Here is an 11,864-nt window from a genome sequence, read left to right on the forward strand (position 1 = left end):
AAGAGGTTCTGCCGCCTAGCGGACATGGAGTCAGGAAAAAAAACGAGGGTAGGAAGGGAAGTTATTTAGAAATCTTTGTCATTTTTACCCGGTAGTGGTTTTCTAAACCAGTTCTTTCCACTGTAATGATCAGACAACAAAACCATCTGTTACAGCTGGGCATTAACAGATTTTATTCTAATAGATATTTACATTTTAGATGATCATACATTGCGTATATATTTTAGAGTGCAGGCTTGGAAGTCTAAAATTATTAGCATGTAACAGGTTTGCCGCAGCAATGTTTCTTCAATGCTGTCCTGCGAAATGATTGTGTCAAACGCAAAGCTACCACAGATACATTTGGTTCAACACTCTTTCTTTTAAAAAAATGCTTTGCAATAACAGTACATTGCTCGAAACAAAATGGAAGAAAGATATGATAAACATTTTTTTTTTAAAACAATGTTTGACAGATCTGTATTGATACCTACAAATTATTAAAAGTACAGAGACTGAAGTGGGATAGAGTTCAGACATACAATTGGCAGCATCCACTAGGCACTTACAGTATCTGCTTACATATTAAGTCAAGCTGGGGGATCATGTGGTCAAGCAGGGTCCGAAGAAGAGCCATGACATAATGTAGCAATCAGAGCCAGTGGTAACATACAGCATGATAAGCTTACACAGGGATAAAACAAAATAATTGCATCCTATTTGTGCTATTAAAAGTATCCAAAGCTTTTACGAACTGGACCTGAAGCCCGTTTTGAAGATGAGACAGAGAGAGAAGACTTGAGACAAATGAGCCATAATACAGCTGAAATGACATTTTCCCAGATATCATAGTGCTGAATGAACATCTTTGAACACTCTTTAATTATTTTGCTTATTTTAATTATGTAATATGACCATGATGGAGTATACGGGCAAAAACATGACCCAGACCCCTCAGGGACTTTACTGTGGATGCATATTGACAGTACATCTCATGTTTGCATGGTGTGTATGAGGAACTTCCACAGGAAACACAGAAAAAGAAGAGAGTAGAAAGGCAGAGAAGCTTAGGTATGACCTCATATCATGAACTCTAATAGAAAGAATTGGCTTAAGGCCAATGCAGAATGGAGTGGTAAAGGGAAGTGGTGTTCTCAGGCAGCATGGGACAATGGTTTGGCGGTGTGGCTAGCCTACTGGAGGGAAGGGTGTCTGAGACAGGTAACATAGGGGTCACTGGTGTTACACCGTGATTTTGTAAATGCTCCAAAATAAGATAACTTTTTCCATAGTCAAGTCATGCTAAACATAGGATATACATACAAATAATAAACAATACAGAAATAACATGTTTACAGTATAAGAATAATACTATTGCTGTGCATGTTTAAGGCTTACTTTGCTTTAAAACCTATTAGCTTTTGAAGACAAATAACTTTTACACAATAAAAATAGCATTTATCACTACATGTAACAAGGCACAGTTGGCAATCCTGATAATACGTCATTTTAGGTAATGTGCTAGATTATCTGTTTTTGGGTAACATGCACTATAAAGCCAACACAAATGCAAAAGTATAAACCCATTCACACTGGCAGTATGCTCTTGGTCATTTACACTCAATCAACAACTTGCAAACCCAATCGCATTTACACATACTTAGATGAACAAATACATACTCTGTTCTTCACAAAAATCACTCATTCACCTGACAAGAACAAAGTACATGCATAAAAAGAGCACATATACATTGGAACGCTTGTGATGAATGATGCATAGTAAAAAGAGGAATATTTGTTGATGTGCCTGACCCCAGCCTCTTCACGTCAGCAGGCCCAGACGAGACAGTTTGGCCGACAGGAAGGAATGAAGAACAAACACCACAGGCTTGGGGCCAGAGTGCAGGTCAAACACCTAAAAATACAAAGACCAAATAAAACATACGAAACAGTAGATCAATCAATACATTAAAGGGACTATTAGACCATTACTCTCTGAAATGCACTAATGTGTCCAACAGCGATGTACCATTTCACCCTCTGGACCTCCAAAGTCCAGGTAAAGGTTGCGGATCCCATCGTCTGTGGACATCTTTAGCTTCTCGAAGGGGTATCTGAAGAGCACAGTGCCCACTGCAGGCTCCCTTGACTCCCGGGTCACAGTGAAGCCCTTCTCATAATGAAGCGTGAGGCGAACGTCCTGCCTGTTCAGCATGCAACCTGAGGAACAGAGGAGAGGGTGAGAACTTTGTGTGTGTGTGTGTAATTGGAATAGTATGTATGTGCCTGTGTGAGAAGTCTGAATATGTTTGTGTTGCAGTGGAATAGGGAATGAAAAGACTCAACGTGAGTGGAAACATTCCCCCTTCTTTTACCATTGAACAGTAGTTTTTTTTTAACATTAACATTTTTCTGTCATCACTTCCTGTATCACAGTAAGAAGTGAATCATGTGATTCCAAAGCCTCACTCAATAATATACACAGATAGTTAGACAAACCAACGTTATACATAAATCCACTCACCGATGTTAGAAATACAGACCACAGGAGGTTGGTGGCATCTTAAAAAGTTTTAAGTTCCTCGATGTACACATCACGGACAAACTGAGACGGTCCACCCACACAGACAGCGTGGTGAAGAATTAGGCTGAAGACATTTGGCTTGTCACCTAAAACCCTCACAAACTTCTACAGTTGCACAATCGAGAGCATCCTGTCGGGCTGTATCACCGCCTGGTACAGCAACAGCACCGCCCTCAACCGCAAGGCTCTCCAGAGGGTAGTACGGTCTTCACAACGCATCACCGGGGGTAAACTACCTGCCCTCCAGGACACCTACAGCACCCGATGTCACGGAAGGCCAAAAAGATCATCAAGGACAACAACCACCCAAGACACTGCCGGTTCACCCTGCTATCATCCAGAACGCGAAATCAGCATAGGTGCATCAAAGCTGGGACTGAGAGACTGAAAAACAGCTTCTATCTCAAGGCCATCAGACTGTTAAACAACCATCACTAACATAGAGAGGCTGCTGCCAACATACAGACTCAAATCACTGGCCACTTTAATAAATGGATTTAATAAATGGTATTACTAGTCACTTTTAAATAATGCTACTGTAATAATGTTTACATATCCTACATGACTCATCTCATATGTATATACTGTATTTTACACCATCTATTACATCTTGCCTATGCCGCATGGCCACTGCGCATCCATATTTATATGTACATATTCTGATTCCATCCCTGTGTATTAGGTAGTCGTTGTGAATTTGTTAGATTACTTGTTAGATATTACTGCACTGTCGGACTAGAAGCACAAGCATTTCACTACACTCGTATGAACATCTGCTAACCATTAGTATGTGAACAATAACATTTGATTTAATTGGGGAGGACGGGTTCGTGGTAATGACTGGAGCTGAATCAGTGGAACGGTGTCAAATATATCAAACCCAGGTGTTTGATGCCATTCCATTTGCTCCGTTCCAGCCATTATTATGAGCCGTTCTCCCCTCAGCAGCCTCCACTGATACAGACATACACATCCACTCACCAATGGAGATCTCCTTAATCAGTTCTGCAGCGGAATGCCCCCCCTGCACCAGCGCCCGGGTCCACGAGGACAGGTCCCAGTGCGTCTCCACCCGGAACACATGGGATTCAATGCCTCGCCCTGTACCTGTCCGAGTGGCAAACACCAGGTCTGCCCCCTGCGCCGGGGAACTGCGGGCACTGCCAGAGTGCACCAGTCTACATAGAAACGGGTACACACCAAACAAGGTCAGCTCATCATTTGCTCCTTCCACGAGTGATCTTTATCAAGTTAAGTGATTCATAAGTTATGATAACAAAACGCCAACACATCTCAGAGTGAAAGAGGCAGAGAGAGAAAAAGACAAAGAGAGATACAACCTACATTCTAATGCTGTCTGGCCAACCTGTTGACGTACCTTGTGGCGAGTAGTGGGTGTGTGAGCAGGGGTGTGGACCATGCTTCACGGTTCCATGGGACTGATTCAAACAGCAGGATATCTTTCTCTGTCAGTGCCATGACGATTGGTCGGAACTGGTGCCGCCCACCATCCAACTGGACCTACACCATAAAGAAAGAGAGACAGCATGAGAGAAGGTGTCAAAGTGCTTATGTCATTACTGATAAGGTTTTCCATGTCTGTTTGTGTAGGTGTGTGTGTGTCATGCTAGGTGGGCCCAGAGGAAATAGTTAATGCAACAGCAGCTTCCTGTGGTTTTCTGTCTCAAAGTACTTCCTGTCAACCCCCAACAAGGCCAAGTAAACAACCCTGCACAGACAATATCCATACATTAAGCAGGCGTACCGACATTACACCACTACCTGCTTTGTGGACTATTTGCTGCTTTCATTTTGTTCAGCTGTTTCCCTCTTTTCCCTATTGTTCCAATTTCTTCAATGTTGTTCTCTATTGTTCTTTTAAATGATGTGTACCCATGTCAAATGCATTTCAAATCAATTCTGATTTGTTTCTGATTTGCACAGCAAAAGTATAAGACGGCACATTTAAAAGACTACAGAATATCACAACAAGCATAGTGACCATCTATAAAACAAACTCTTTACAGTACACATGCAGTAAGGTACACGACTGAACAACAAAACAATACTGTATGTGTGCATCTGTACATAAGTGTATTTCACAACAGCATACAGTACTTTTGAGTATAATTGAGTTATTTCTAAATAATGTTTTGTTTGTGTAATTTATTCTGAAGGCCTATGAGTGTAGTACCTGTTCTGCCAGCCAGCTGATGTGTTTGAGTTGGGGGTGTGACCCCGTGGTGATGGAGCCCAGGTAGGAGTTGATGTGGGCCAAAGTCTGGGGCAGCAGGGAAGCAATGTTGGTGTGGATGGCTGTGAACCAGGAGTGGGCGCTGGGGCTGTCCTTACAACGCAGCACCACCGCGTGCTGGCCATCAGGAGAATGCAGTTCCAAGAGCCTGTAGGAGTCAACAGTACTCATCATCATAGTGTCTAGTTGTGTCCATTTTATTTCTGTTTGGTTTTAATTTGTAATTATATGCACTTCAAGATGATTCTGTATAAATGAAAACCAATTTACAAAATGCAATAACTTATTAATTTCAATGATTAATTCTTATCATTATCTTACTAAACATACCAAACCAACACTCCTCCTCTTTGTATTCTCTCTCACACTCACCCCCACGCAGGTCTTACCTGTTCTCCAGGTCAGGTATAGTCAGGTTCCTGCTGATGAAGCACATTTTGAGGGGGATGACCTTTCGGTCCTTGGCCCCGCTGTGTTTGGGGGACCCCGAGTCCTCACTGCCACTGAAGTTGGGGGATTGAGGACGCACCCCATCCCACGGTAGGTCTGCTACCAAGGACGGCTTCTTAAACAGTGGGGAAACCTCCCTGATATATTTCACTACAGAAACACAGAAAAAATAAATAAACAGTGATTAAATATGCATAGACCTCAAGTTGTAAAAAAGTGTGTCCAAAAGAAACACAAGATTGATCATATATTTCAGACAGTGGTTGAAAAAGTTGCAACGCTCAATTAAAGAGTAATAAATGTTTTATAAGGACGTATTAGTCTCTTGTTGAGTTGCTCTGAGTTGGAGAGTTGGTGGGGCAGTTGTGTGCTTAGCAGGTCAGCTCCTTGGAGAATAATAGTTTTGACTGAAATCATGGATTCAGTTTCCAAATTTGGTCCCGTGGCCCATTCCACCTCACACATTCTCTTTCCCTCTCTCTTCCTTTAGTGCTCTGGGTCGCTCTGCTCTGACTGAGAAACTCAAAACGAGTAGCTGAAGAGACAAGGTCATTGTCGGATGTAGGCGAGGATTAGGCTTGTGAAAGTAATTGGCCCAAATATCTGCTAGTACAAGTATGGGCGGACTGTGTGTGTGTGCAATTTGACAGAAGGAGAGAAGTCATGGTAAGGCACTGGGCCAAGGACTGGAACCTATTTTCCAAGTCCCTGCTAACCGCACTGCTCTTACTAACAGTGTCAGTGAATATGTCTGCTTATCCAAGTCTTTTGGAGTGTATGTGTGTGCATGCATGTTTTAGAAAGTGGCTGGCCTTCTGGACATGGGCCAGAGCATGACTAGAAACCACCTAACCCCAACCCTGAAGAGATCAAGATGGGCAGAGCTGCCTACAGTTATACAGCGCAATCCTGAGGTAGCAAAGTATACATTACACCGAGTGTCATATGTCCAATACACACAGCCACACGAAGTAGTGAATGACAACTCTAGATTCAATGTACTGAAAAGACTCTGTAAAGATGCTCACTCAAGACTTCCAGCCACAATATCACTGCAGTGTTCCAGTGTGGTTATAAATGCCATGGAACGTTTAAGTACAGGCTTGGTCTCGGTCTCATTCCTCCGTTCCCACTGTACTGTAGCTCTGGTACATCTTTACGGATACGCTTTAGCCATCACAGGTTGAAGAATAGGTGACTAAAGAACATGACACTGGCTCACACTCAGAGGAAAGATACATGTTGGAGGCTTACCACACCATCTCCATTTGTCAATACTATGCTTGAGTGAGTGCAGACTAAAGTTTGGGCTAGTTGTGTTTTATGGCAGTGTTTTCTGATGAACTAAACAAGGAAGAGGTTAATCCCAGTCCCACCATGGCATTAAACCATTGTGAAAAGTTCAGAGACAGATAGTTGGTTCCAGAAGCTGCTCTTGCTGTCCCTCGCTGGCGCTGTTTAAAGATCTCATTAGAACTGTTAGCTACCGTACTGCTTTTAATTAGGGCAGTACACAGAGGTGTGTGTTTGAGTTTGAGAGAAAGAGATGGGACTGGGTCCCTAGAGGTGCCATCACACATTGCTAGCGCAAATTCTTCCTCCTTCCCTCCATACCTATATGGCCACAGCAATGCAGAGGAATGAGACCGAGGAGGAAGGGGAGACCTGGAGGAATCTGACAGACTCCAACTCATTATTTGGCTGAAGGAGTTGAGGTTCAAACCCATGGTATGTTGTGTACCCCCCTCCATTCCCCATGGTTTGATCATGCACACATTTGCTCTTCTCTTCCGGGTATTGCTTTATGTGCCTGGCTACACCCCAGATCCTGACCACTGTTTTTCTTCTGACCACAATCCTCCTGTGGTTTGTCCAGCTCTACCTTCCTCTCCTCCCCACGCACGTCTTTCTCTCCTCCTGCCCCAGACTGTGTGCTGCCAGGCCTTTAATGAGAACAGTGTGTCAGACTCCACAGGTGGGGAGGGGGTTTGTAGAAGGCTCTGGAGAGGCTCCTTTCAAATATACAGTACCAGTCAAAAGTTTGGACACACCTACTAATTCAAGGGTTTTTCTTTATTTTTTACTTTTTCCTACTTTGTAGAATAATAGTGAAGACATCAAAACTATGAAATGACACATATGGAATCATGTAGTAACCAAAATAAATTGTAAAACAAATCAAAATATATTTTCAATTTTAGATTCTTCAAAAGTAGCCACCCTTTGCCTTGATGACAGCATTGCATACTCTTGGCATTTTCTCAACCAGCTTCACCTGGAATTATTTTCCAACAGTCTTGAAGGAGTTCCTACATATGCTGAGCACTCGTTGGCTGTTTTTCATTCACTCTGCGGTCCAACTCATCCCAATTGGGTTGAGATCAGGTGATTGTGGAGGCCAGGTCATCTGATGCAGCACTCCATCACTCTCCTTCTTGGTCAAATAGCCTTTACACAACCTGGAGGTGAGTTGAGTCATTGCCCTGTAGAAAAACAATTGACAATCCCACTAAGCGCAAACCAGATGGGATGGCGTATCGCTGCAGAATGCTGTGGTAGTCATGCAGATGAAGTGTGCCTTGAATAATAAATAAAATCAGTGTCACCAGCAAAGCACCCCTAAATCATCACACCTCCTCCTCCATGCTTCACAGTAGGAACCACACTTGTGGAAATCATCTGTTCACCTTCTCTGCGTCTCACAAGGACACAACGGTTGGAACCAAAAATCTCAAATTTGGACTCATCAGACCAAAGGACAGATTTCCACCAGTCTAATATCCATTGCTCGTGTTTCTTGGCCCAAGCAAGTCTCTACTTCTTATTGGCGTCCTTTAGTAGTGGTTTCTTTGCAGCAATTCGACCATGAAGGCCTGATTCATACAGTCTCTTCTTAACAGTTGATGTTGAGATTTGTCTGTTACTTGAACTCTGTGAAGCAATATTTCGGCTGAAATCTGAGGTGCAGTTAACTCTAATGAACTTATCTTGTGCAACAGAGGTAACTCTGGGTCTTCCATTTCCTGTGGCGGTCCCCATAAGAGCCAGTTTCATCATAGCGCTGGATGGTTTTTGCGATTGCACTTGAACAAACTTGGAAAGTTCTTGACATTTTCCAGTTTGACTGACCTGCATGTCTTAAAGTATTGATGGACTGTCATTTCTCTGATTATTTGAGTTGTTCTTGCCATAATATGGACTTGGTCTTTTACCAAATAGGGTTATCTCCTGTATACCACCTCTACCTTGTCACAACACAACGGATTGGCTCAAACGCATTAAGGAAAGAAATTCCACAAATTAACCTTTAACAAGGCACACCTGTTAATTGAAATGCATTCCAGGTGACTATCTCATGAAGCTGGTTGAGAGAATGCCAAGAGTGTGCAAAACTGTCATCAAGGCAAAGGGTGGCTACTTTGAAGAATCTAAAATATATTTTGATTTGTTTAACATTTGTTTTTTTACTACATGATTCCATATGTGTTATTTCATAGTGTTGATGTAATCACTATTATTGTACAATGTAGAAAACAGTAAAAATTAAGAAAAATCCTGGATTGAATAGGTGTGTCCAAACTTGACTGGTACTGTACATATCTGGCCTATTTTTTTTTTAAAAGCCCCCCTTTGCTGCTCCCCTTCAAACACACAAACCTGCCCCCTTCCTCACCTCTGATCACCCTGACCTGGATCACAAAATGAGGGCATGGAAATGAGTGGAAAGAGTGTATATATATTTTTTACACAAATACTATGCACAAGGTGCATGCTGCTACACTGTTCCTGCAATGAATCCCACATAAACAAATATCTTAGCTAAGTAGGTTATACTCAGATATTTCTGTGGATATCCATTTGTTTACAAACACAAACAACTTGAGAGAGAGGGAAAGGAGAGCAAATGTGCTTGTTCCACTGATATGAATCAAAACTGGTAGTGTTACAACATTAACCTGGATTCACACTTCTATATGTGATGGCCCTTTTTTAATGCTTTAACTCATAGTGCATTGCATACTCAAGTGAAATGTTCAATGGTCAGTAAGTTTTGGTTTGTGAACAACATAAATGAACTAACTCTCTCTAATTGGGCCTGTCCCCATTTTATGACTAGAGTCTGTCTCATTGTACTGTTTTAATTATTCCTTTTAACCGGACAATGGTCTCCTCCTCGATCCACCAATAAGCAGGAAAACTAAACACAGACAGCCACGATCCAATTGACTAATGTTATTCAGTTATTACATTTCCATTACCGTGGGCTCATATTTATTAGGAAAAGCTCAATAAAGTAGCTATTGTATTTGTTAGAAACACAACATTCATGCCTGTGTGCGAGGTTTATGCAGGTTTTGGAAGCAACCTGGTTAAGGAATGTGAAGTCACTAATTGCCCCAATGTCTAGGGTTTATGTATTGTGTACATCACATAGTGGTCTGGAAATTGAAATCTAATTTCGACCTTGTCCATCTGTGGTTAGGCCTATGGGAGTCTTCAGAGGATGAGGAGGAAAATGCAGAGAGATTGGAATGGGGGCCCTTTTACTAACATCACAACTCACTCCCTGTCAGTCTAACAAACATTGACAGGGAACTGGCACATTCCTTAAACAAATTCCTAGGTTCCTCAGTGGAGAGACAGTCTTATTTTGAACTATTGGGCCTATTTGAGATGAGAAGCAGAAATAAATTAAGCCTACTTTATTTTGGGGGTTACAGTGAGACCTCATTTGACAGAATGAGACAAACTGTGTCACATAAACCAACTCTCTACACCCATAAAGGGTTCATTTCCAAAGCATTAAGCCTATCCACCACACAGTGCATTCCAGCCCCTGACCAGTTGTTTCCAACCCCCAGGGCTTCACACCAAAGTGCTCCAAAATCAATATAAGAGTACACAAACATGATGATTAACTGTTCTAGCCTACAATGACTTATCTAGAATAACCACTGCCACATACAATGTAGCTAATTTTGTAATCACTGTTCTTACTTTTCTATTTACAATAAGCCTAATGAGTCAGTGGCTGTGAACTGGTTACATTGTAGCCTATAACTATGTGCTGTAGTCTGGCAATGTAATAGAAAGGAAACATTGTAGCCTAAAGTTTGGCCTGAATCCTGCCTACATTTTTAATAATTGAAAAAGTATCCTGGGCATCAATACATTCAACACACTGAATGTTAATCATCCAACTGGCTGTTCGTAATCTTCTTTTATTTAGGTCTGTGTCTATTTCCCGATTGTCAAAAACATGCAATACTTGGCCCACAGCTCCATAGTAGGCCTTCATCAAGAACGAAGCAGAATAAAGTTTTATTTTGCTATCAAGCGCACATTTTTTTTAGGGTAATAGGCCTGGTTGAGGCAGCTGTCAGAATGACTGGCCTTCTCAAATCCCCACTATTGCGTTTGAAAACTTACCCTCAAGCGTAACCTCTTTCCCGGCCTTTTTTAGAGCCTGCACCGCTAGATCATGCGTAGCCTCCCTGAGGTCATTTCCATTGACTGACAGTATCGCGTCACCGACCCGAAGAGCTCGACTCTGATCTGCTGCAAGTCCGGGAAAGATCTTGGATATTAGGATGGGCATTCGGTTTTCCCGACCCCCCTTGATGCTGACCCCCAACCCGCCCGACTCTTGTTTTACAACTCGAACTTTACGCACAGCTTCCGATGCGCAGGATTCTAAATTGATGGAAGTTTCGCCATGCCTGGAACTGAAGCTAGATCTAGGACTACCGTAACTGGACCCCGGGCTGCCAAAATCAGAGTTCGTACCGTTATCACGATTATACTTGCTAGAGCCTGCGCTAAAACCTTCGTAGTGACCCCTGTTGATTCCCCCGTGCGCTGGGCTACTGCTTCGTCCTAGCGCACCATTGTTCGGATGCTGTTCTGGGTTCGAGATTTGACCATGGTTCGAATTTCCCGACGTTAACCCTGGGTCGTTTCCGTTTGATATTCCATTTCGTAGGTCCGCTGAATTGTTGCAATGCAAGTTGTTCGCGTGCCCGCTTATCTCTGCTTCCGCCGTTAATGTGAAAGTCTCGCTGGTCAATTCGCCCGCTACCCGAATCCAGCGATCCCGGAGCAAAAGGTCTAATTGACCATTTTTGTCCGCTCGTGTCCAGAGAGCCATCCTGTAAATCCGGGGCGGGTTTCAGACTAAACTCATTATGAACTTTTTCTTCTTTTCAGAGCGCGTACCCAAGCGCTAGCCTACCCTACATTTGACACACCCACTTACGCAGATGGTGGAAAACTGAAGGGAAAAACAGTTGCCTCTGACGGACTCTCTCGCTTATTATTGAGCGCGCTTAAGCCCGCTGTCTGTGGCGTGAAAAATTGGAGCCAGACGACAGAAACAGCCAATACATTCAATAGTGTGTGATTGGACCTTAAATTACTTATTCATGAAAGGCGGGATTTAAAAAATTCTCGACAGGCTTAGCTTGACTTTTTATGTTATGTTGACCAGTCCATCTCCCTTCTCACTATAGTGGTTTGGTATATTAGAAAGGGAAAGGGGAAAGTGGGATACCTCGTCAATTGTACAACTGAATGCCTTCAACTGAAATGTGTTTTCAT

The 11,864-nt window shown here is 42.6% G+C and overlaps 1 protein-coding gene across 1 annotated transcript; it reads right to left on the reverse strand.

Annotated features, from left to right (window-relative positions):
• Positions 1–149: 149 nt before the first annotated feature.
• On the reverse strand, positions 150–11,541 carry LOC115134353 (beta-2-syntrophin-like). Its single transcript, XM_029668213.2, has 7 exons — positions 10,698–11,541; positions 5,207–5,417; positions 4,758–4,965; positions 3,942–4,084; positions 3,545–3,741; positions 2,009–2,199; positions 150–1,894 (listed from the first exon to the last, which is right to left on the reverse strand). Exons 1-7 carry the CDS (start codon positions 11,413–11,415, stop codon positions 1,802–1,804), a joined length of 1,761 nt encoding a protein of 586 aa, XP_029524073.1. The 5' UTR covers positions 11,416–11,541; the 3' UTR covers positions 150–1,801.
• Positions 11,542–11,864: the final 323 nt, after the last annotated feature.

The sequence above is a fragment of the Oncorhynchus nerka genome, linkage group LG9a, assembly GCF_034236695.1.
Source record: "Oncorhynchus nerka isolate Pitt River linkage group LG9a, Oner_Uvic_2.0, whole genome shotgun sequence".
Lineage (NCBI taxonomy): Eukaryota > Metazoa > Chordata > Actinopteri > Salmoniformes > Salmonidae > Oncorhynchus > Oncorhynchus nerka.